The sequence below is a fragment of the Periophthalmus magnuspinnatus genome, chromosome 11 (assembly GCF_009829125.3).
Source record: "Periophthalmus magnuspinnatus isolate fPerMag1 chromosome 11, fPerMag1.2.pri, whole genome shotgun sequence".
In the NCBI taxonomy this organism is placed as follows: domain Eukaryota; kingdom Metazoa; phylum Chordata; class Actinopteri; order Gobiiformes; family Gobiidae; genus Periophthalmus; species Periophthalmus magnuspinnatus.
Genome location: NC_047136.2, coordinates 29,550,167 through 29,576,191, shown reverse-complemented (window position 1 = coordinate 29,576,191; position 26,025 = coordinate 29,550,167). Strand labels below are relative to the sequence as shown.

The window sequence follows — 26,025 nt, the reverse complement described above, 5'->3', positions numbered from 1 at the left end:
ACAGAGACACTTTTGCTAAAGAGACACTATGGAAAACATTTTAACAGGGATGAAAAGACAGGCGGAGATAGACGGAGGTAATGAGACGCACGAAAGTCACCTGAAAAGTAAGACGAGGAAGTCTGATGAAGAATATAGAGCACTTGGTTTCACCATGACTCCGGTGGGACACGCGAAATGTTTTCTACTTCAGGATGGGGCATGATAGAAAATAACTGAGAAGCAATGTTCTAATCTAAAGTGTGATTGGAGCTGCACAGCCCTCTGCACCACCCCCGTGTGTCCAGCAGGGGTCAGCGCGCAATCACGTGACACAAGAAAAACAAAAGCTCCAAAAGTTTCTTGGTGATCAGATATGTGCGCGCTTGAGGAGACGTGCGCGCCTGAGGACACATGTGTGTGCGTGAGGAGACGTAAAAAGACGTGTGCGCGCGTGGCGACGTAAAGTTTGTAGAAAAGGCCGTTCTTACCCGTGTGCAGTCTGGAAAAGTGGGACACCTCCGGAGACCCAGTGACCGTGCACGAGACCAGCTCGCGCCGCTGGACTTCACCTGTACGCGCGCGTGCACGGAGGAATGGCCGTGCACGTCAGGTGTCCACAGGTAACGCGCTCGGCACACCTTTTAAGTACGTCACACAACGGGACACCTCTGATTTGAGCTCCGGAGCGCTGAGACAGACCTGCAGCTCCGAGGGACACCGGCCCTTCCCCTGGACTGTACCCGCCCTGCTGCACTCTGGAGCGGGCACTTCTGCTGCGATCTCCCGCTGGAACCATGGAAGAGAAGACGGAGTTCCCCCAAGTGCTGCTTGGTGAGAGGGGCCCGGGAGCGCGGGGGAGCGCGGGCACGAAGGGAAGAAAGATAAGACAGAACCGAAACAGGGTCTGATAGGACTGGACCGAAGACACAGCTGGAGGCGTGTCCTAAAAGTGTTATAAAGTGTTGTAAAAGTTTGATATCGTAATTACAGGACCGTAAACAGCCTAAGGGATATTTGGACACACGCCTCGTCCCTGTGTCACTCCGCAGGGACACGGGCTCAGTGAAGGAAGTAGGAAACAAGGGAGTAGGAGACAAAATGAGGAGGAGGTTAGGTGAGGAGAGAAGGAAGCTGAGGAGGAGGATCAGTTATTATTCATGTGCACATTTGAAAAGGGCCATATTAGGATGTTTTCTGATCTGTTCTAATGTTGTTTCCTCATCACAAACAGACCTGGAGTTTGTGTTTTGTGTTTTCATTTACACATGTTTAACACACAAACCCTGCATTTAGGCTGTTTTTTTTCTGTTCCACCTTGTGATGTCATCATATGGTAATACAGGAAGTGCTCCACTGTGTTTTTAAACTCCACACACCTTCACTAGAATCATTTGGATGATTTCAACCCAGGAATTGCCAATCTTTACTAAACTAAATGTAAAAGGAGCTGTTAACTTGAAAACTACCACTTCATAACATCACAAGGTGGAACAGAACATTATGAGCTTTGGAGATGTAGACAGACTAATAATAAAGTGTTACTGAAACATGTGAAAATGAAAGAAAAACACAACTCCAGGTCTGTTTTGAGGAGGTATGGTATTGAGGAAGTTGTTGTAGTTGTTGTATTAGTTATTACAGTAATTACAGTGGAGGTTGCAATAATTATGGCAGTAATACACTTTTATTAGTAGTATATAGGCTTGTAATAGTAGTACTAGAATAAGTTATAGTATTTTGCCTGGCAAGCCAAAACTGCGCTTTCACAGTACTTGAACAGAAAGTACGAGTAGTAGTCGTAGTTGTAGCGGTAATATTTGCTGTGCAGTTATTGTAGAAGAAACATTAAAGCTGTAGTAAAAAGATAAGATCTATCAAAGTCGTAAAAGCAGTATTATAGTTACAGTACTCTTAGTAGAGTATGAGCAGACAGTGCAGTGAGTTTTCGTATCCTGGGGCTGTGTACCTGAGTACTTCCTTATCAGAACAGGAGCGGGGGGAGGGACATTCCTCAGCTCAACTTTCACTCACAGATAAGAAGTACTAGTACTAGTTAGGCCCGAGCCTGGGACTCCGTCCCGGCGAGGGACTCATTAAAACCGCGTCCGGAGCGTGGAAAATGGCAAAAATCAAGTAGTAAACACGCCCCGACATGGCAGTGAGTGGTGTCAAAAATTAGAACTCGATGAGCTCTAATTGTCACAAAAGACCCCGAGAAAAAATAACGAAAGACGACTCGGTAGCGCCACCTCAAACTTTGATTTTCATGGGGCCAATGGGAGCCCGACTCGGAAAAAAGTCGACGTAAAAATCCGAAACTCACATCAAAAAATAGTACATGTCGGGACATGACAAAAATGATATTATGGCCCCGCCCTAAAATGTACAGGAAGTCGGCCATATTAGATCAAACCCGGGAATGACAAAAGTGCACACCCTCGCATTCAGGACATTTTCTCGCCCAGTTTTCATCACAAACACTTCAAATTTGGCCAAATCCCTCTAAACCCATGTGTGATTAAAGATTAACAATTACATTTTGATTATGACTTTGGGTGTGGTCAGGGTGAATTTTCAACAAAATCGCAATTTTTGCAATATTTCAATAAAATATTTATGTTTCACACATTTTTTGTTGGGAAAAGGCTAATACAGCGTTTATGCACATTTGTGAGCTGAACGCAATGATATGCAAATCAAGGCACTCTCTCACAAAATGCCTCTCTAGCGCCCTCTTCAAATTCCATTTTCAAAAATTCATAGAAGACAATCGATTTGTTGTGGACGTGTGAAAAAATTCACAGGGGCCTTATTTTTGATGGGGCACAATGTGAGAAAGTCACATGACTGTAGCTGTTATGGTTTAGGAGAAAAATAATGGGTGGAAAATGCGTTTCCATTCTTCTTCTTATTATTATTATTTTGGTCGCGACTTTGAATCCACTTTTGACCCCCTGAACGTTAACAAAAAGTCAATTTTATTGGACCCAAAATTCAAGATTGGTAAAAAAAAATTTATTTTAATGTTCAAAAAAATTAACGTATGAAAATGACTCAATAGCGCCACCTCAAAATTTGAAATACATTGCGGCAATGAGAGACCTTTTTCATCGTAGACAAATGAAATTTGGTACAAAGATAGAACATGTCACGACAAGTAAAAAATTATATTATGACCCCACCCTAAACCCTACAGGAAGTCGGCCATTGTGGGCGGAACCCAATTTTTTCAAAATTTTACCTCTCACATTTGGATTTTTTGCACCTCAGATTTTCATTCAAACAATTTGCAAATTGGTCAAAATGAACTAGACCCATGTGGGATTATAAGAAACTCTTTTGGAATTTTCTAAGTAATAAAATGTGGGTGTGGCCAGCCTGCAAAGAAAAAATAAGTTTTTTGAAATATTAAATGGCCCGTAACTAAAACATGCAGTGTCCTAATTCCCGGCATTAATATACGTTTTGTTCAAAATCTTAATCTGAGTGCATAGATATGCAATTCACATATGTCAAATATTACAGTGCTCCACAGCGCCCCCTTGAAATTTTAAATGGTACGTAAAAAAAATTTACTTTGTCACAAACATTTGAATTTTGGCATGGACATCCCCATTCCAATACTGAACAAAAAAGTCAATGACACCATACCTCTATTTTTAAAGGTGTTGCCATGGCAACGTCTGACATTTCTCATTGAAATACATGGGTTTTGGTTAAATAGGATGAAAAATATTTACTCTGTCAGAGACCATTGAAATTTGGTACACATATTCCTCTCATCATACTGAACAAAAAAGCCAATGAAGACAAACTTCTATTTCCAACCGTTCAGGCGTGACAATGTGATAAATGGTCCCATTCGAATGAATGGAGTAGTATTACTCAGTCGCTGATTTTGGGGGGAGGCGCGATGTAATGGGGAACGAAAGGCAGGATCTCCGCGGTGGCATGTACCCCGCGGTCGCAAGGGGTGGCGAGGGCCTTTATCACTGCTTGCAGTTTTAATATTAGTAGTTGTATTTGTATCCATGGAAGATATTGGATATAAAAAGTACTTTCCCACATTGTGTTTAAGTGTGTGGTCGGCGGAGTCGTGTGAACCAAGTTTGAGATCTCCAACACAAACCACTTAGTCTGGACCTGGGTTAGTCCTGATTTACACCTGGTTTAGCCCTGGTTTAGTCCTGATTTAGACCTGGATTAGACCTGGTTTAGCCCTGGTTTAGTCCTGGTTTAGACCTGGTTTAGACCTGGTTTAGACCTGGTTTTATACCTGGTTTAGACCTGGTTTAGTCCTGGATTAGTCCTGCTTTAGACCTGGTTTAGACCTGGCTTTATACCTGGTTTAGACCTGGTTTAGTCCTGGATTAGTCCTGCTTTAGACCTGGTTTAGACCTGGCTTTATACCTGGTTTAGACCTGGTTTAGTCCTGGTTTACTCTTGCTTTAGACCTGGTTTAGTCCTGGTTTAGACCTGCTTTAGTCCTGGTTTAGACCTGCTTTAGACCTGGTTTAGACATGGTTCAGTCCTGGTTTAATCCTGGTTTAGACCTGGTTAAGTCCTGGTTTAGTCCTGGTTCAATCCTGCTTTAGATCTGGTTTAGTCCTGCTTTAGACCTGGTTTAGACCTGGTCTTATACCTGGTTTAGACCTGGTTTAGTACTGGTTTAGACCTGATTTAGACCTGGTTCAGTCCTGGTTTAATCTTGGTTTAGACCTGGTTTAGTCCTGCTTTAGACCTGGTTTAGACCTGGTTTTACACCTGGTTTAGACCTGGTTTAGTCCTGGTTTAGTCCTTGTTTAGTCCAGCTTCAGACCTGGTTTAGACCTGCCTTAGTCCTGGTTTAGTCCTGCTTTAGACCTGGTTTAGACCTGGTTTTATACCTGGTTTAGACCTGGTTTAGTACTGGTTTAAACCTGGTTTAGACATGGTTCAGTCCTGGTTTAATCCTGGTTTAGACCTGGTTAAGTCCTGGTTTAGTCCTGGTTTAGACCTGGTTTAGTCCTGTTTCAGTCCTGCTTTAGATCTGGTTTAGTCCTGCTTTAGACCTGGTTTAGACCTGGTCTTATACCTGGTTTAGACCTGGTTTAGTACTGGTTTAGACCTGGTTTAATCTTGCTTTAGACCTGGTTTAGACCTGGTTTAGTCCTGCTTTAGACCTGGTTTAGTCCTGGTTTAGGCCTGGTTTAGACCTGGTTCGGTCCTGGTTTAATCCTGATTTAGACCTGGTTAAGTCCTGGTTTAAACCTGGTTTAGTCCTGATTTAGACCTTGTTTAGGCTTGGCTCAGACCTGGTTTAGACCTGGTTTAGTCCTGGTTTAGACCTGGTTAAGTCCTGGTTTAATCCTGGTTTAGACCTGGTTAAGTCCTGGTTTAGTCCTGGTTCAGTCCTGCTTTAGATCTGGTTTAGTCCTGCTTTAGACCTGGTTTAGACCTGGTCTTATACCTGGTTTAGACCTGGTTTAGTACTAGTTTAGACCTGATTTAGACCTGGTTCAGTCCTGGTTTAATCTTGGTTTAGACCTGGTTTAGTCCTGCTTTAGACCTGGTTTAGACCTGGTTTTACACCTGGTTTAGACCTGGTTTAGTACTGGTTTAGACCTGGTTTAGACATGGTTCAGTCCTGGTTTAATCCTGGTTTAGACCTGGTTAAGTCCTGGTTTAGTTCTGGTTTAGACCTGGTTTAGACCTGTTTCAGTCCTGCTTTAGATCTGGTTTAGTCCTGCTTTAGACCTGGTTTAGACCTGGTTTTATACCTGGTTTAGACCTGGTTCAGTCCTGGTTTAATCCTGGTTTAGACCTGGTTTAGACCTGGTTTAGTCCTGTTTCAGTCCTGCTTTAGATCTGGTTTAGTCCTGCTTTAGACCTGGTTTAGACCTGGTCTTATACCTGGTTTAGACCTGGTTTAGCCCTGGTTTAGTCCTGGTTTAGACCTGGTTTAGACCTGGTTTAGACCTGGTTTTATACCTGGTTTAGACCTGGTTTAGTCCTGGATTAGTCCTGCTTTAGACCTGGTTTAGACCTGGCTTTATACCTGGTTTAGACCTGGTTTAGTCCTGGATTAGTCCTGCTTTAGACCTGGTTTAGACCTGGCTTTATACCTGGTTTAGACCTGGTTTAGTCCTGGTTTACTCTTGCTTTAGACCTGGTTTAGTCCTGGTTTAGACCTGCTTTAGTCCTGGTTTAGACCTGCTTTAGACCTGGTTTAGACATGGTTCAGTCCTGGTTTAATCCTGGTTTAGACCTGGTTAAGTCCTGGTTTAATCCTGGTTTAGACCTGGTTAAGTCCTGGTTTAGTCCTGGTTCAATCCTGCTTTAGATCTGGTTTAGTCCTGCTTTAGACCTGGTTTAGACCAGGTCTTATACCTGGTTTAGACCTGGTTTAGTACTGGTTTAGACCTGATTTAGACCTGGTTCAGTCCTGGTTTAATCTTGGTTTAGACCTGGTTTAGTCCTGCTTTAGACCTGGTTTAGACCTGGTTTTACACCTGGTTTAGACCTGGTTTAGTCCTGGTTTAGTCCTTGTTTAGTCCAGCTTCAGACCTGGTTTAGACCTGCCTTAGTCCTGGTTTAGTCCTGCTTTAGACCTGGTTTAGACCTGGTTTTATACCTGGTTTAGACCTGGTTTAGTACTGGTTTAAACCTGGTTTAGACATGGTTCAGTCCTGGTTTAATCCTGGTTTAGACCTGGTTAAGTCCTGGTTTAGTCCTGGTTTAGACCTGGTTTAGTCCTGTTTCAGTCCTGCTTTAGATCTGGTTTAGTCCTGCTTTAGACCTGGTTTAGACCTGGTCTTATACCTGGTTTAGACCTGGTTTAGTACTGGTTTAGACCTGATTTAGACCTGGTTTAATCTTGCTTTAGACCTGGTTTAGACCTGGTTTAGTCCTGCTTTAGACCTGGTTTAGTCCTGCTTTAGACCTGGTTTAGACATGGTTCAGTCCTGGTTTAATCCTGGTTTAGACCTGGTTAAGTCCTGGTTTAATCCTGGTTTAGACCTGGTTAAGTCCTGGTTTAGTCCTGGTTCAATCCTGCTTTAGATCTGGTTTAGTCCTGCTTTAGACCTGGTTTAGACCTGGTCTTTTACCTGGTTTAGACCTGGTTTAGTACTGGTTTAGACCTGATTTAGACCTGGTTCAGTCCTGGTTTAGTCCTGCTTTAGACCTGGTTTAGACCTGGTTTTATACCTGGTTTAGACCTGGTTTAGTACTGGTTTAAACCTGGTTTAGACATGGTTCAGTCCTGGTTTAATCCTGGTTTAGACCTGGTTAAGTCCTGGTTTAGTCCTGGTTTAGACCTGGTTTAGTCCTGTTTCAGTCCTGCTTTAGATCTGGTTTAGTCCTGCTTTAGACCTGGTTTAGACCTGGTCTTATACCTGGTTTAGACCTGGTTTAGTACTGGTTTAGACCTGATTTAGACCTGGTTTAATCTTGCTTTAGACCTGGTTTAGACCTGGTTTAGTCCTGCTTTAGACCTGGTTTAGTCCTGCTTTAGACCTGGTTTAGTCCTGGTTTAGGCCTGGTTTAGACCTGGTTCGGTCCTGGTTTAATCCTGGTTTAGACCTGGTTAAGTCCTGGTTTAAACCTGGTTTAGTCCTGATTTAGACCTTGTTTAGGCTTGGCTCAGACCTGGTTTAGACCTGGTTTAGTCCTGGTTTAGACCTGGTTAAGTCCTGGTTTAATCCTGGTTTAGACCTGGTTAAGTCCTGGTTTAGTCCTGGTTCAGTCCTGCTTTAGATCTGGTTTAGTCCTGCTTTAGACCTGGTTTAGACCTGGTCTTATACCTGGTTTAGACCTGGTTTAGTACTAGTTTAGACCTGATTTAGACCTGGTTCAGTCCTGGTTTAATCTTGGTTTAGACCTGGTTTAGTCCTGCTTTAGACCTGGTTTAGACCTGGTTTTACACCTGGTTTAGACCTGGTTTAGTACTGGTTTAGACCTGGTTTAGACATGGTTCAGTCCTGGTTTAATCCTGGTTTAGACCTGGTTAAGTCCTGGTTTAGTTCTGGTTTAGACCTGGTTTAGACCTGTTTCAGTCCTGCTTTAGATCTGGTTTAGTCCTGCTTTAGACCTGGTTTAGACCTGGTTTTATACCTGGTTTAGACCTGGTTCAGTCCTGGTTTAATCCTGGTTTAGACCTGGTTTAGACCTGGTTTAGACCTGGCTTAGTCCTGCTTTAGACCTGGTTTAGTCCTGGTTTAGGCCTGGTTTGGACCTGGTTCGGTCCTGGTTTAATCCTGGTTTAGACCTAGTTAAGTCCTGGTTTAGTCCTGGTTTAGACCTGGTTCAGTCCTGGTTTAAACCTGGTTTAGTCCTGATTTAGACCTTGTTTAGGCTTGGCTCAGACCTGGTTTAGACCTGGTTTAGTCCTGGTTTAGACCTGGTTTAGATCTGGTTCAGTCCTGGTTTCATCCTGGTTTAGACCTGGTTTAGTCCTTGTTTAGACCTGGTTTAGGCTTGGCTCAGATCTGGTTTAGACCTGGTTCAGTCCTGGTTTAATCCTGGTTTAGACCTGGTTTAGACCTGGTTTAGTCCTGGTCTAGTCCTACTTTAGACCTGGTTTTAAACCTGGTTTAGACCTGGTTTAGTCCTGGTTTTGTCCTGCTTTATACCTGGTTTGGACCTGGTTTAGTCCTGGTTTAGTCCTGCTTTCGACCTGGTTTAGACCTGGTTGTATACCTGGTTTAGACCTGGTTTGGACCTGTTTCAGTCCTGGTTTAATCCTGGTTTAGACCTGGTTTAGTCCTGGTTTAGACCTGGTTTAGACCTGGTTTAGACCTGGTTTAGACCTGGTTTAGACCTGGTTTAGACCTGGATTAGACCTGGTTTAGACCTGGATTAGACCTGGTTTAGTCCTGCTTTCGACCTGGTTTAGACCTGGTTGTATACCTGATTTAGACCTGCCTTAGTCCTGGTTTAGACCTGATTTGGACCTGGTTCAGTCCGGGTTTAATCCTGGTTTAGACCTGTTTTAGTCCTGGTTTAGATCTGGTTTAGGCTTGGCTCAGACATGGTTTAGACCTGGTTCAGTCCTGGTTTAATCCTGCTTTAGACTTGGTTTAGATCTGGTTTAGACCTGGTTTAGACCTGGTTTAGACCTGGATTAGACCTGGTTTAGACCTGGATTAGACCTGTTTTAGTCCTGCTTTCGACCTGGTTTAGACCTGGTTGTATACCTGATTTAGACCTGCCTTAGTCCTGGTTTAGACCTGATTTGGACCTGGTTCAGTCCTGGTTTAATCCTGGTTTAGACCTGGTTTAGTCCTGGTTTAGATCTGGTTTAGGCTTGGCTCAAACATGGTTTAGACCTGGTTCAGTCCTGGTTTAATCCTGCTTTAGACTTGGTTTAGATCTGGTTTAGACCTGGTTTAGACCTGGTTTAGACCTGGATTGGACCTGGTTTAGACCTGGATTAGACCTGGTTTAGACTTGGTTTTCGTGTCTTTTCAGAGAGCGTTCGTGAGGCTCTGGGTCGAGGGGTGAAGGTCGAACTAAAGGTCCAAGTTCAGCTGGAGATCAAGGACAAAGTGGAGAATCGAGTCCTGGTGAGTTTAAGTCAGATACCGTCCCATCCTCTGTATCCCTGTGCGTCAGATGCCCTCCCTGTTTTGTTTTTCTGCAAAAATTCCTCACTCAAACATCTGTCAGGACAGGACCACAGCATTCCACATGAGAGGAGGAACTAAACCAGGATTAAAGCAGGTCTAAACCAGGACTGAACCAGGACTAAACCAGACCTAACACAGGATTTAACAGATTTAAATCAGGATTAAACCATGGGCTAGACTACATCCAAACCAGGACTACATCCAGATTGAACTGGGTCTCTACCAGAACTGAACCGGGAGTACAGGAACAGAGGGTCAGGTTTAAACCAGGACTGAACCAGGACTAAACCAGAACTAAACCAGGACTAAACCAGGATTAAACCAGGACTAAATCAGGTCTCAACCAGGTCTAAACCAGGACTAAACCAGGACTAAACCAGGTCTAAACCAGGACTAAACCAGGTCTAAAGCAAGACTGAACCAGAGCTGAACCAGGTCTAAACCAGGACTAATGTAGGACTAAACCAGGACAAAAACAGTACTGGTCCAGGGTAAAACCAGAACTAAAGCACAACTAGACCAGAACAAAAGCAAGACTGAACTGGGACTGAACCAGGACCAAGCTAGGTCTGAACCAGAACTAAATTTGAACAAAAAAAAACGGACTAAACCAAGAGTAAACCAGGGCTAAACCAGAACTGAGCCATGACTAGACCAGGACTTCAGCAGGATTGAACTCTGAAATAAGACTAAAGCAGGACTAAACCAGGACTGATCAGAAACATAGTACTTCACATCCCTCTGTATCTGCTGTGCACCTGCTCAATGCAGACTCAACATCTGGACCAGTTTAAATCCTGGACTGGATCTAAACGTGGTTTTGGACTGAGTCTTGGTTCGGTCTGGTGTGGTTCCCAGATGTTTCTCTCTGAGCTTCTGCAACTCAGAAAAACATTTACAATTACAAATTTTAGTATTTCAAATGATAAAGTTTCCAAAGTCTGCATTTCTTTATCTTATATCCTCCCTGTGTGTCAGATGCCCTCCATGGCGCCTTATTCTGTGTAAAAGCTCCTAATCCTGTAATTTAGACTCTACAATCATGTTCTGAAATGATTCTTGGATTCATTTTTGAGTTAATTTCAGTTTTTCTCAGTTATAAAATATGTTTTCACTTTATTTCTAGACATTTTTGGGTGATGTATTTTTGCTCCTTTTTCCTGTTTCTTTCTCTCATTTCCTGTCTATCTTCCCCAAACATCCTGAACAAAATTCCAGTGACAGTTTACTATATAATTGGGATTAGCTTGCCCCATAATGAAAGGTTTTGGGGTTGACTTCCACTCTGGCTGATATTGGTGGTGGTCAGTCGCAATTAGGGTTGTTAAAAGTATCAAAAGTCAGATGCTAATTGATATTAAAACTAGTGTTGAAATGAGATACTCATTGTTTGCAGGTATCGATAATAACACAGTCACATTCACAGGACAGAAATGAACCTTTCCTGACTCTGTTTATAATGATGTGTCTCTGTATGTTGCACAAGTATAAGACACATAGACTAGTATACACCCATGGACCACTATGAACCTACTGCACACTGAGGGATTACACACATATAACACACATGGGAATAGAACACAAAGTACAACATTTAATGTGGAAAATCACAGTATATTGTCTAAAAGAAAGAGTGTTTTTTTATCATCATGGTATCAGAATCAGTATTGAGTATTCCTTATCAAGATCGATTGAAATTTTAGTATTGTGAAAACATTAGTCCCGGTTCAGTCCCATTTCAGTCCTGGTACTGTCCTGGTTCAGTCCTGGTTTGGTCCTGGTTTGGTCCTGGTTTAGACCTGGTTTAGTCTTGGGTTAGTCCTGGTTCTATCTGTTGTATGAGTTTTCTTTATAAAAATATGTTTGTGTTCTTTAGGTTTTGGCTCCTCACCGACTCTTCCTCCTCACATCTCGAGTTCCCTCTAAGGTCAGTCTTTCCTCCTCTCTCCTCCTCTGCTCTTTCTCTCCTTCTCTTTCCCACTCTTTCCCACTCTTGATCTCTCACTTTCTTTCCTTTCTCTACTCTTATCTCTCTCTTATTAATCCCTCTGTACCTTCCTCATTCCCCCCCTCTCATTTTTATCTCTTTCACTCTCTTCTGCTCTTTCCACCTCCCTCCCTCCCTCCATCCCTTCTCTCTCTCTCCCTTCTGCCTCCTTCTCACTTTCCTTCCTCTGTCTTCTCTTTTTCTTCCTGTCTTTTGCCTCCTCCCTGCCTCGCCTCTCCCTGATCCCTCACTCCGCCTCCCCTCGCTCAGTCTGTCTTCCCTCCTTCCTCTTCTTATTCTCTCCTCCTTCTCTCTCTTCATTTGTCTCTCCTTCCTCTACCCTCCCCTCTCTCTTCCTCTCTTTTGCACCTGCTCCCTCTCTCTTCTTATTTTCTCTCTCCTTCCTCCTATTACCCTCTTCTCCCTCTCTCCTCTGCCTTGTTCTTTATTTCCTCCCCATTTCTCTCTTTCTCTCCTCTCTTTCACCCTCTATCTCTTCCTCCTCCTTTTAACACCCTCCCTCTCTCTTTCTCTCTTCTCTTTCTCTTTCCACAGCAGCTGTTAAATTCCTGATGTCATTTTTTTTCTTAACAAAACTCTCTCTGTCTCTGTGTGTGTGTGTGTGTGTGTGTGTCACCTGATCTGCCACAAACACTTTACCACTCACACCATTTCACAAGCAAAAATGTGTTGAAATGTCCCGCAGTGGGACTTTAACCCTGTTCTAATGTGACAAAATGTTCTGCAGTGGGATTTTAACCCTGTTCTAATGTGAGGAAATGTCCCGCAGTGGGGCTTTAACTCTGTTCTAATGTGAGGAAATGTCCCGCAGGGGGGCTTTAACGTTGTTCTAATGTGAGGAATTATCCCGCAGTGGGGCTTTAACAGTTTATCTGGACTCTTTCTCTTCTTGCTCCCTGAGTGGGATTCTCAGAGTTCAGACAGAGTTCTATTTTTGTTTCCTGAAATTCCCAAAGTTCAGAGGGACGTTTAATATTCTGCATAAACAGGAAAAGAGCTGGGACTCAGGATCTGGCCTGGTCTGTTTGTAGGAGTGCTTTGCCCACTCACCATGAGGTTACTGGTTTGATTTGTAACTGCCTTTATATTCTGTACTCTTGTTATGTCCTTTAGCAAGACACTTCATCAGATTTTTTCAGCAGTCATGTTTCTCTCTCTTTCTCTCTCTCTCTCCTCTCTCTCTTCTCTCTCACTCTCCCTCTACTCCACTCTCTCTTCCTCTCTTCCTTTCCCTCCTTCTCTGTGTCTCTGTTTTTGTTTCCCACACTGTGTGCCCTGGTGCATTCTGGGTAAACCATATCAAATATCTCTGAGAGCGCTGTAGTGGTTTGGACCTGATATAGACTGTGGTCCTGGTTCAGTCCTGGTTTAGTCTCTGCTTAATCGTGTTTTAGTCCTGCTTTAATTCTGGTTAAGTCCAGTTTATTTCTGCTTTAGTTCTGGTTAAGTCCTGGTTCAGTCCTGGTTTAGTTCTGCCTTCATCCTGCTTTAATCCTGGTTTAGTTCTGTTTTAGTCCTGCTTTAGTCCTGTACTAATCCTGGTTTAGTCCCAATTTAGTCCTGCTTTAGTCCTGCTTTAGTCTTGGTTTAGTCCTGGTTTAGGCCTGCTTTAGTCCCGCTTTAGTTCTGGTTTAGTTCTGCTTTAGTCCTGGTTTAGTCCGGTTTTAGTCCTGATTTAGTCCTGTTTATTGCTGGTTTAGTCCCGGTTTAGTCCTGTTTTAGTCCTGGTTTAGTCCTGTTTTAGTCCTGTCTTAGTCCTGCTTTAGTCCTGTTTTAGTCCTCTTTTAGTTCTGGTTCAGTCCAGTTTTAGTCCTATTTTAGTCCTGTTTTAGTCCTGGTTTAGTCCTGTTTTAGTCCTGTTTTAGTTCATGTTTAGTCCTGTTTTAGTCCTGATTTAGTGATTTAGTCCTGGTTTAGTCCTGTTTTAGTCCTGGTTCAGTCCTGCTTTAGTCCTGTTTTAGTCCTGTTTTAGTCCAGCTTTAGTCCTGCTTTAGTCCTGGTTCAGTCTCATTTTAGTCCTGGTTTAGTTGGGGTTCAGGCCTACTTTAGTCCTGTTTTAGTCCTGGTTTAGTCCTGGTTGAGTTCTGCTTTAGTCCTGTTTTAGTCCTGGTTTAGTCCTGGTTTAGTCCTGGTTGAGTTCTGCTTCAGTCCTGTTTTAGTCCTGTTTTAGTCCTGGTTTAGTCCTGGTTGAGTTCTGCTTTAGTCCTGTTTTAGTCCTGCATTAGTCCTGTTTTAGTCCTGGTTTAGTCCTGTTTTAGTCCTGATTTAGTCCTGGTCTAGTCCTGTTTTAGTCCTGGTTTAGTCCTGTTTTAGTCCTGCTTTAGTCCTGTTTTAGTCCTGCTTAAGTCCTGTTTTAGTCCTGGTTTAGTCCTGTTTTAGACCTGGTTCAGTCCCACTTTAGTCCTGGTTCAGTCCTGTTTTAGTCCTGGTTTAGTTCTGCTTTAGTCCTGTTTTAGTCCTGGTTTAGTCCTGTTTTAGTCCTGCTTTAGTCCTGGTTCAGTCCTACTTTAGTCCTGTTTAGTCCTGCTTTAGTCCAGTTTTAGTCCTGGTTTAGTCCTGGTTTAGTCCTGTTGTAGTCCTGCGTTGGTCCTGTTTTAGTCCTGCTTTAATCCTGTTTTAGTCCTGGTTTAGTCCTGTTGTAGTCCTGTTGTAGTCCTGATTTAGCCCTGGTTTAGTCCTGTTTTAGTCCTGTTTTAGTCCTGCTTTAGTCCTGGTTCAGTCCTGCTTTAGTCCTGGTTCAGGCCTGTTTTAGTCCTGGGTCAGTCCTGTTTTAGTTCTCTTTTAGTCCTGTTTTAGTCCTGGTTTAGTCCTGCTTTAGTCCTGTTTTAGTCCTGTTTTAGTCCTGTTTTAGTCCTGTTTTAGTCCTGCTTTAGTCCTGGTTCAGTCCTGCTTTAGTCCTGGTTCAGTCCTGTTTTAGTCCTGCTTTAGTCCTGGTTCAGTCCTGTTTTAGTCCTGCTTTAGTCCTGCTTTAGTCCTGGTTCAGGCCTGTTTTAGTCTTGAGTCAGTTCTGTTTTAGTTCTCTTTTAGTCCTGTTTTAGTCCTGGTTTAGTCCTGCTTTAGTCCTGTTTTAGTCCTGTTTTAGTCCTGTTTTAGTCCTGCTTTAGTCCTGGTTCAGGCCTGGTTCAGTCCTGTTTCAGTCCTCTTTTAGTCGTACTTAAGTGCTGGTCGAGAATCCTCTGACACATTTTTTGAGGTCTTGGTCTGAGCAGGTCTGAACAGGTCTGGATTTCTAAACTGTGTGGAGCAATGAGTGTCCTCCTGCTCCAGCATGTCTCTTTAGTCACTGTAAAGTTATTTCAAAATATAAAAGCACAAAAACATTCACACAATCTTGTCTCTTTTTTTTCAACATGAGTTTAACCTTTTTCACATTTTGATGTTCCTCAGGTGGAGCAGTCGTTTAGTCTGTTGGATCTACAGGGAGTCAGCAGCAACAAGCCCACCCAGGTAACTTCAAACAAGGACAGATATCTCCTTTTAAGGACAGGTAACTCCTTATAAGGATTCCATAACGGCAAATAAGGAAACACTGTCTGCTTAGACGGACATGGCTCAGGTTTGGAGGAACAGAGGGATCAGCAAACACAGACCTGGAGTTGTGTTTTGTTTCATTCACACATATTAGACACACAAACCCTGCATATTTAGGCTGAGATCCTCTGTCAAATTGAAAACAGTCTGTTCCACCTTGTGATGTCATCATATGGAAGTACTCCACTGTGTTTTTAATCTCCATAAACCTTCACTTGAATCATCTGGATGATTTCAGTCCTAGAATTGCCAATCTCTACTGAACTAAAGGTAAAAGGAGCTGTTAACTGAAACTACCACTTCATGACATCACAAGGTGGAGCAGAGCATTTTGAGCTTTGGAGATGTAGACAGACTAATGACAGTGATAGTGCAATGATAGTGTTACTCAAACATGTGTGAATGAAACAAAACACAACTCCAAGCATGTTTTTGAGGAGCATTATAAAATGACTTAAATCTCACAAGACTCACGTTTGTGTAATATAGGACTTTTAATGACCTGTAATTAAATATGCTCCAATCTTCATCTGAATAACGCACAATTTTCAATTTACTTATTTTTCAATATTGGATCAGTGCAGTTTAGTTTAGTTTAGTTCTTTATTTGTCAGGGGTGATGTACAAATTCATGAATCTTACAAAAGAAAACATGATTTGTACCAGATTTATCTACTGCTCTGTGTTCTATCCCTGGCCAGTAAACACACACTAAAAATACACATTTCATTACAGTAGGACCTGTGCACAGCAGCATGCTAGCTAGCTCACTGAACGCTAACTTTAATTAAAAGCATAAAATATGAAAAAATAAACAACCTATTAAAATGAAAACTGATTAAAGTAAAGACTAACCAATTTTTGTTTGTTTTTTAATGTAGATTATTTCAGTTTGTGGATTTGTCATCCCTCAAAAATAGCATTAGCATTAGCTTTGAGACACAAGCAACTCTCTTTCTAAACAGTTTCTTTCTGTAATTTTTTCTCCGCATTTGTGTAGAGTTTAACATGTTGTCATTGACATCTGCCTGCAACTCTCTGTCCACTGTGTGACCCTAATCCCCTAAACTCTGACCCCTAACCCACCTGCAGCTCACTGTCCACTGTTTGATCTTTAAACATTAATTAATTTTAGCGTAAAAGCCTCATAGATACAATTTAATATTTGTATGGACACCTCAAGTCCATACAAATATTAAAGATCATTATGTGCATGTTTTATGCAGTGAATACAGCACAGATCATCTTCACTGATGTTCACATATTTGAATACCGTATTTTGCGCACTATAAGGCGCACCTAAAAGCCTTTAATTTTCTCAAAAACCCACAGTGTGCCTTATAATCCGATGCGCCTTATATATGGATCAATATTGGATAATTATGACTCACGTAGTCAGGAGGCGTCGTGAAGTAATAGCGGTAAAGGGAAATTCCACTCCCACACCACTTGTGTGTGTATAAAGACCCCAAAATGGCACATTTCAAGAGACATGCCTGGGCTGATATATCAGTCTCAACTGTGGTCCGAGCTTTCACAAAGGCAGAAATTGCCACTGAACTGCCAGAAAACAGCAGCGACATGGATAATGGCGATTTTGACGAGACAGAATTGGGCACTTTGAATGCCGAGCTCGCCCAACTGTTCAACTCAGACACTGAAGAGGAAGAATTCGAGGGATTCGTGAATGAGGAATGAACTGAAAAAGTGAGGTTTACATGTTTCTTTCACGTGTTTACAACTGAACAAGGCTGGGAGATATTGTGAATATGGACATGCACTATTTCGGAAGTTACTATATTGTGAACGCATTAACTTGTTTTGTGAGTGAACAAAGTTTTCAGAACGTTTTTTTAATATTCTATTAATAAAGTTTAACTGACTGAATTATCTGACTGTTTTGTTGACATTCCCTTTAGCGCAGCTCCATCTAGTGGATGCATTACACAACCCCAGCTACTACAGTTTCTATTCTATGCGCCTTATAATGCAGTGTGCTCTATATATAAAAACAGTTGTAAAATAGGCCATTCATTGAAGGTGCGCCTTATATTCCGATGTGCCTTATAGTGCGGAAAATACGGTATCTAAAATGTGCTTTTTCAAACTTCTGTTGAAACGATTCAGATCTACAGTTTCAGCCTGTCTGGAGCTGATTCCACTGGCTGATGGTTTGAAAAGAAAAGGCCGACTGAGCAAACGCCCAGGATCTTTTTAGACCTGTGTAGCTTGGGTTAACTGAGCACCCAGTGGATCGGGGAATTTGTTCAGAACAAACTTTAATACATTTTTTTCAAAGGAGGTGGAGCTGCATTTTTAATCATTTTGAATAGGTAACCAAGTAATTAAAATAATCCACTTAATTAGCATAATCTAATGAAGTGGGTCATTAGTGCTGATTTATGCTAAAAACAGACTTGTGTCCCACTGAGTTCTTAAAAATACTTTTGTTTATCTTGATTGTGTGGTCTTCTTGGTTGAGCCCCTCTGATCCTCTCCCTGTGCTTTGGCACCCTCTGTAGCTGGTTCTGGAGCATGACAGGGGCTTCTGGGTGCTGCGTTCTTCTGTTCTGGACGTGGATGACATCATCGCTCACATCGGCCTGAGCCTTCGCAAGATCTGCCCCAACTATGCCCTACCGTGAGTCCCACCACAGGGAGGGCATCTGACACACAGGGAGGGCACCTGACAGACGGGGAGCGCATCTGACAGACAGAGAGGGCATCTGACACACAGGGACTGTTGTTGGTTTGATTTATAGTGTGTTCCAGATTGGTAACTGGGATTTTTCCACCTCTAACTTGAAAAACCTCATTTCTTGTGCTTGTGCTCCAGCATTGTCATTCTATTGTTTACCTCCTAGAGTTAATTCAGCTGAATGGCTCTGAAGTCAGAACTTTATTTATTTTATTGAGTTATTTTTCTTTCCAAAGTGGGAAGATTTTACCTGTGACCTGTAGGGGGCAATTTTACAGATAATTATTGGGACATTCTGCAATTTATTTGCTCCAGATCATGTCTTTTAATGAAACAACCTATTTAAAAAGGATTTACTGGGATTATCGGCATTATTTAAATCTTATATTAATGGCTTAAACTAGTTTCAGTATTATCGTTTATCCCAAGATTTCTCTGGAGGGACGGAAGTAATCATGTAGCTGAGGTCGCCGTGGTAACATGGTAGAATCTGTAGCTGTAAACAGGCCTAAATGGGATATTTTTGACTGTTTTGTGTTTTATTTTATGGTGTAAGTTGAGATAAGGCTTTAGGTGACAGATTTATTTTTTAAAGCTATTTCTGCTAATACCCCAAAACATTGTTCAAACCCCAATCTTAACTTAAACTCTAACCTTAAACATTTGCAAACTTTAGAAAATAATCCTGTCCCTAAACTTCACCACGTGACAAATGACCCAGCCGAGCGCCTCTCCTGTCCCAACGTTCTAGCATTAACTCCACACAGTGTCCTCAGCTCCTGAGTCACTCAAAGAGTCTGAGTGTGGACAGCGTCTCCTCCTGATGCTTTTATTCCTCTTGTGTTTGGTTTGTGTCACATACACGTATGTTTAAACTCAGTTACACTGTCTACACTCAAATGCATTACCATAAAAGATCATTCTGCTTCTTTGTTGTAGGAAGTTGTTGAAGAAGCTGAGCCTGAAACCTCCAGAGAGAACAGAGCCCCTCCTGGAGAGATGGGAGAATGCGCCAGAGCTGGGGCCCTGTGGTCAGAACAATGCACTATAATACACTATAATGCACTATAATGCACTATAATACACTATAATGCACTATAATACACTATAATGCACTATAATACACTATAATACACTATAATGCACTATAATACACTATCATGCACTATAATGCACTATAATACACTATAATGCACTATAATACACTACAATGCACTATAATACACTATAGTACACTATAATACACTATAACACACTATAATGCACTATAATGCACTGTAATACACTACACTACACTATAATGCACTATAATACACTATAATACTCTATAATGCACTATAATACAGTATAATGCACTATAGTATGCTATAATACACTATAATACACTATAATGCACTATAATACAATATAATGCACTATAATACACTATACTACACTATAATGCACTATAGTATGCTATAATGCACTATAATACACTATAATGCATTATAGTGTATCATAATACACTATAATACACTATAATGCACTATAATGCACTATCGTATACAGTCATGTACTATTGTACAGTATAATACACTATAATGCACTATAATACACTATAATGCATTATAGTGTATTATAGTGTACTATAATACACTATACTACAATACAATGCTCTATAATGCACTATTTTCAGGACATAAGCCTAGAGATACATTCATTTCATTGGCCAACACAATGGAATCTCTAGTTTTATTTTTTTCATCACTGATAGACTGGGCGTGATTGGGAGGAACGGCCTCCCCGATCTGAACCCGAACGGTGTTTTGTTATTGGACTTCTGTGCTAGTCACAGCTTGTCCATAACAAACACCATGTTCGAGCACAAGGGTGTCCATCGGTGCACGTGGCACCAGGACACTCTAGGTCGGAGGTCGATGATCGACTTTGTTGTCGTGTCATCTGACCTCCGACCGCGTGTCTTGGACACTCGGGTGAAGAGAGGGGCTGAGCTGTCAACTGATCACCACCTGGTGGTGAGTTGGACCCGCTGGCGGAGGAGGAAGCCGGACAGACCTGGCAGGCCCAAGCGCATTGTGAGGGTCTGCTGGGAACGTCTGGCGGAGCCCTCTGTCAGGGGGGTCTTCAACTCCCACCTCCGGGAGAGCTTCTCCCTGATCCCGGGGGAGGTTGGAGACATGGACTCCGAGTGGGCCATGTTCTCCACCTTTATTGTAGATGCGGCTGTTCGTAGCTGTGGTCGTAAGGTCTGTGGTGCTTGTCGCGGCGGCAATCCCCGAACCCGGTGGTGGACACCGGAAGTAAGGGATGCCGTCAAGCTGAAGAAGGAGTCCTATCGAGCCTTGTTGGCTCGTGGGACTCCTGAGGCAGCTGATGAGTACCGGCGGGCCAAGCGTGCCGCGGCTCGGGCAGTCACAGAGGCAAAAACTCGGGGTTGGGAGGAGTTCGGGGAGGCCATGGAGGAGGACTATCGGACGGCCTCAAAGAGATTCTGGCAAACCGTCCGACGCCTCAGGAGGGGGAAGCAGTGCTTCACCAACACTGTTTACAGTGCGGGTGGAGAGCTGCTGACTTCGACTGGGGATGTTGTCGGGCGGTGGAAGGAATACTTTGAGGATCTCCTCAATCCCACTGTCACGTCTTCCGAGGAGGAAGCAGAAACTGGGGACCCAGAGGCGGACTCATCCATCATCCTGGCTGAAGTCACTGAGGTGGTTGGCAAGCTCCTCGGTGGCAAGGCTCCGGGGGTGGACGAGATCCGTCCTGAGTACCTCAAGTCTCTGGATGTTGTGGGGCTGTCTTGGCTGACACGTCTCTGCAACATCGCGTGGCGGTCGGGGACAGTACCTGTGGAATGGCAGACCGGGGTGGTGGTCCCTCTGTATAAGAAGGGGGACCGGAGGGTGTGTTCCAATTACAGGGGAATCACACTCCTCAGCCTTCCCGGTAAGGTCTATTCCAGGGTACTGGAGAGGAGAATCCGACCGATAGTCGAACCTCGGATTCAGGAGGAGCAGTGTGGTTTTCGTCCTGGTCGTGGAACACTGGACCAGCTCTATACTCTCCATCGGGTCCTCGAGGGCTCATGGGAGTATGCCCAACCAGTCCACATGTGTTTTGTGGATCTGGAGAAGGCATTCGACCGTGTCCCTCGTGGTGTCCTTTGGGGGGTGCTCTGGGAGTATGGGGTCCGGGGCTCTTTGCTAAGGGCTGTCCGGTCCCTGTATGACCGGAGCAGGAGCTGTGTTCGCATTGCCGGCAGTAAGTCAGACCTGTTCCCAGTGCATGTTGGACTCCGCCAGGGCTGCCCTTTGTCACCAGTTCTGTTCATTATATTTATGGACAGAATTTCTAGGCGCAGCCAGGGGCCGGAGGGGGCCTGGTTTGGGAACCACAGGATTTCATCTCTGCTGTTTGCAGATGATGTTGTCCTGATGGCTTCTTCGAGCCAGGACCTGCAGCAGGCACTGGGGCGGTTTGCAGCCGAGTGTGAAGCGGCTGGGATGAGAATCAGCTCCTCCAAATCCGAGGCCATGGTTCTTGACCGGAAAAAGGTGGTTTGCTCTCTCCGGGTGGGTGGTGAGTCTCTGCCCCAAGTGGAGGAGTTCAAGTATCTCGGGGTCTTGTTCACGAGTGAGGGAAGGATGGAGCGGGAGATTGACAGGCGGATCGGTGCAGCGTCTGCAGTGATGCGGTCGCTGTATCGGTCCGTTGTGGTAAAGAAGGAGCTGAGCCGGAAGGCGAAGCTCTCGATTTACCGGTCAATCTACGTTCCTACCCTCACCTATGGTCATGAGCTCTGGGTAATGACCGAAAGGACAAGATCGCGGATACAAGCGGCTGAAATGGGCTTCCTCCGCAGAGTGGTCGGGCGCACCCTTAGGGATAGGGTGAGGAGCTCGGTCACACGGGATGAGCTCGGAGTAGAGCCGCTGCTCCTACACATTGAGAGGAACCAGTTGAGGTGGCTCGGGCATCTGCTCAGGATGCCTCCTGGACGCCTCCCTAGGGAAGTGTTCTGGGCATGTCCCACCGGGAGGAGGCCCCTGGGAAGACCCAGGACACGCTGGAGGGACTATGTCTCTCGGCTGGCCTGGGAACGCCTTGGGGTCCCACCGGAGGAGCTGGAGGACGTGTCCGGGGTGAGGGAAGTCTGGGAGTCCCTGCTTAGACTGCTGCCCCCGCGACCCGGAAGAAGATGGATGGATGGATGGACTGATAGACTGATTTGGCAGCAACACGTAGTCATTTTGGCACAAATGAAAATAATCAGCTGCTCACAAGTGTGATGTGCAGCTATCCATAGGCAGCGCTTTGTTGTAATGACGTTTACGGTGACATCAGCTCCCACTGGGCACCGCAGTTTTCTAACTCGAAAGTCAGTGGACTTGTTTCTTTTAATAAGTCTGTTTAGATGAATATTATTATTTAAAATGTGTAAATTATAGCATAATGATCAAAGATGAGAAATATAGAGACACAAGCACAATCTGTCTGTTTTAAAGTGATCAGTGGCCTCTGATCTAGACTAAAATTTAAATAATCATTTTAAAGAAGACCAAAGTGTTTCCTTTTCCTCCTTTCCTTTCCTTTCCTTTCCTTTCCTGTAAATGTGTTGCAGGAGGATTCTCTCTTCAGTACTGGGTCATGTGTGATCACTTGGGGCTGCCATACAGAGACGAGGTCCAATGGGTACGTCCTCTTCATGTTACGTTCAATTACATTAAATCAGAAAAATAAAAGTAAATTATTACAATAAAACATCTTACTCTGGTCTTTGTGGCAGAGTTGGACCATGTGACATTTTATCTATTTTTCTTTCAGGACGTTGACACCATTTATTTAACCCAGGACACCAAAGAACTGAACCTGCAAGACTTTATCCACCTGGAGAACAAGTGAGCCAGATGCCCTTCCATCCGCCTGTATCCCTGTGTGTCAGATGCCCTTCCTGTGTGTCAGATGTCTTTTCTGTGTGTCAGATGCACTCCCTGTGTGTCAGATACCTTTTCTGTGTGTCAAATGGCCTTTTGTCCTCCTATACGTATATAATTATAGTTTGTGTTTTTGTAGAGACCTGATTCCAATTATTGCAGTTCTTGAACACAATCAGTGGTTCACCAAACTCTCTATCAAAGACTACAAACTGGTGAGTGGAGATTCTCTGTTTCTGAAAGAAATCTCCAAAATTATGATCCAGGAAGGGCCCATATTACACTGTTTTCTGATCTCTGTTTTAATGTTGTTTCCTTATCACAAACATAACTGGAGTTGTGTTTTGTTTCATTCACGCATGTTTAACACACAAACCCTGCAGATTTAGACTTCTTCTCTCAAACTGAAAACACTCTGTTTCACCTTGTGATGTCATCATGTATACAGGAAGTGCTCCACTGTGTTTTTAAACTCTACACACCTTCACTAGAATCGTTTGGATCATTTCAGCTCTGGAATTGCCAATCTCTACTGAACTAAAGGTAAAAGGAGCTGTTAACTTGAAAGCTACCACTTCATGACATCACAGGGTGGAGTATTTTGACCTTTAGAGATGTAGACAGACTAATAATAAAGTGTTACTCAAACATGTGTGAATGAAACAAAACACAACTATAGGTCTGTTTTTGAGAAGGTAACAGCGTTTTAACATGGCTAAAAGTTCACTAGAGTAGAAGTGTAATACCCCTTTTTCCTCATTCCCGGTCTTGTTTTCAGCCGGCAGACGTTTGCGATCAGCTCCTTCGCGTCGTTGCTCGCTCCAGTCGTTTAGAGGAACTGGTCCTGGACAACGTTGCCCTCCGGAGGTCAGACTCAGAACTGTACTTTCACAAAAAAAGTTGTTTCATAAATAGAAGATTTAACTTTTATTTTGAAATGTGATCTTTTGTATGTGCAGTGACTTTGCTCAGAAGTTGGCTCTTGCTCTGTCCCATAACCCGGCCTCTGCTCTGCACTCTCTCACACTCTGCAACAACTCCCTTGAAGACAAAGGTAGCACACACATATTAAAGCTCCACTGCGGAACATTTCACTCAATAATTGCATTAGAAGAAAGTATTTATTTTATGGTAAGTAATTCTAGTGCTTACAAATACCTTGAAAAACATATTTTAAGCATTGTCCCCTCTCCATAGACATGACTTGTAATGTTTTGGAAATGCTATTGCTAAGATACTTATCAAGCTTCATTGTGACAAGCAGTTGGCATGCACGGCATCAAAAATATTACACACTGGGGCTTTAGTTTAGCTGTCCTGTTGTCACACTTATTCCAGTGTCAAATGGACACAGGACTTGAGTCGTGTGACTTGTGTTATCCCTGAGTTTACAGTTTAGATTGATAAAATTTTTATAACCATCATCATAACACAACTGTCTCTGTCTCAGGTATATCAGCCCTGAGTTCCCAGCTGGCGAAACTTCCTCTGGGGCTAAAACAGCTGAACCTGTCCAGGACCGGACTCTCTGCTAAAGGTCACTGAGCGGGTTAATGTTTGTCTTTTATGTATGTTTACACCATGATAAAGACATGTTTGATCATACAGTTTATATGATTAAGACGGTCTATGATCATAGCTACAACCCGCAGCGGCTGGTGGTTTAGCTATAACTCCATATAAGAAGTAAGCTATCACCTCTGGCTCCAACTCACTTTACATTGAAAACAGTAACTGCTGCTGCTAATAATAGACAAATCAGGTACCTTCTTTTCTCGAGGTCACTCCTGCTAGCATTAGCAACAGCCTCGCTCCAGATTGTCTCTTTGGTTGCTATGATACTAACCAAACATGGACCTTGGCTCCAAATTGGCTCCTATAACTGCTAGCCTTGATGAACTTCATTTGACTGGAGTGGAACGCTGTGGTGATGTCACACTCCCCTAGTTCACTTCTTTATACAGTCTGTGGTCTTAATGTGTTAAAGCACGCTTCTATTATCTATTTTACACTGTGACAGAGCTAAACATGTCTTACCCGTGTGTGTCAGTGTGTTTCAGGTCGAGTTCTGTTGTAGCTTGTTTCTGTTGTATATTTATGACACATGGACACATGTGTATGTTTCAGGAGTGAACAGTGTGTGCCAGGCGCTCAGCTCAAACCCTGTGGTTGGCTCCAGTTTGAAGAAACTGGACATGTCTGAGAACTCTATGAGAGGAGACGAGCTGCAGGTAACACTTCTATATAAACTGTATATATTCTTTGTGGTGCATTACCACCAAACGCAAATTAAGCGGAAAAATCATGTCAAATGCCACTAGTTGGACACATGAATTTTTTGAGTCACTTGCTTCATTCACGCATCAAGGATGCTTGAGTTTTCGAATTTGGTGGCGTAAGTAAATTCACTCTGACTCCAGAAAGATCATGGGCAGCTTTGCAATGCCCTCTGCGTCTGTTTGCATTTTGAAAATGGTGGGCATCCAGATTGCATCCAGAAAACAGCATTTTTTGCCTCCGCACACGTCAGAATTGTATATATAAATTTATACACTGCCTGCCCAAAAAAAAGTCACCACCAAAAAAAAAGGTCACACACTAATATTCGGTTGTTCTGCCTTTAGCTTTGATTATGGCACACATTCGCTGTGGCATTGTTTCGATTTCGCTTCTGCAATGTCACAAGCTTTATTTCCATCCAGTGTTGCATACATTTTTCACCAAGATCTTGCATTGATGATGGTAGAGTCTGACCGCTGCACAAGGATTAAGGTCTGGTATCTGTAGTGGCCAGTCCATGTGTGAAAATGATTTCTCATGCTCACTGAACCACTTTTTCACAATTTGAGCTCGATGTATCCTGGCATTGTCATCTTGCAATATGCCCCAGGAAGAAAAAATCCATTGGTAGAATAACCTGGTCATTCTGTATATTCACGTAGTCATCTGACCTGATCTCATTCGTTGAGCACAGACTGTCGCTGAACCTAGACCTGACCAACTGCAGCAACCCCAACCTATTTGATTAGTTAAATCCAGGTGGCGACTTTTTTTTGGCCAGTCAGTGTATTTGTAAATATACATTTTCAATGTTCTTAAATATACAGAGCTGTATCAGTGGAACCAATGATGACAGGAGATATATGGCACTCTCTAGTTCGTGAGGTTGGCTATGTCATTTACTTTTACTTGCTGAGATCTGCTGATTCACAAGTGAAAATTTGATAAAATTGATGAAATAAATTACAATTTGACATTAAAACA

At 43.2% G+C, this 26,025-nt stretch overlaps 1 protein-coding gene across 3 annotated transcripts in view; it reads left to right on the top strand.

Moving 5' to 3' along the window:
* Positions 1 to 440: 440 nt before the first annotated feature.
* LOC117378381 (F-actin-uncapping protein LRRC16A-like) overlaps positions 441 to 26,025 on the top strand; it is a 72,539-nt gene continuing 46,954 nt past the window's right edge. Inside the window, exons 1-13 of one of the 3 annotated variants that reach the window (XM_033974968.2) lie at positions 441 to 813; positions 9,433 to 9,527; positions 11,467 to 11,517; positions 14,986 to 15,045; positions 17,652 to 17,770; positions 18,767 to 18,858; positions 22,449 to 22,519; positions 22,652 to 22,725; positions 22,901 to 22,976; positions 23,540 to 23,628; positions 23,721 to 23,815; positions 24,212 to 24,298; positions 24,889 to 24,992. In XM_033974968.2, the coding sequence (XP_033830859.1) occupies positions 777 to 813; positions 9,433 to 9,527; positions 11,467 to 11,517; positions 14,986 to 15,045; positions 17,652 to 17,770; positions 18,767 to 18,858; positions 22,449 to 22,519; positions 22,652 to 22,725; positions 22,901 to 22,976; positions 23,540 to 23,628; positions 23,721 to 23,815; positions 24,212 to 24,298; positions 24,889 to 24,992 (1,050 nt within the window). In that variant the 5' untranslated portion in view covers positions 441 to 776. Of the gene's footprint in view, positions 814 to 9,432; positions 9,528 to 11,466; positions 11,518 to 14,985; positions 15,046 to 17,651; positions 17,771 to 18,766; positions 18,859 to 22,448; positions 22,520 to 22,651; positions 22,726 to 22,897; positions 22,977 to 23,539; positions 23,629 to 23,720; positions 23,816 to 24,211; positions 24,299 to 24,888; positions 24,993 to 26,025 lie in introns of all 3 variants that reach the window. The other 2 variants (XM_055225113.1, XM_055225114.1) reach the window with 2 other exon arrangements.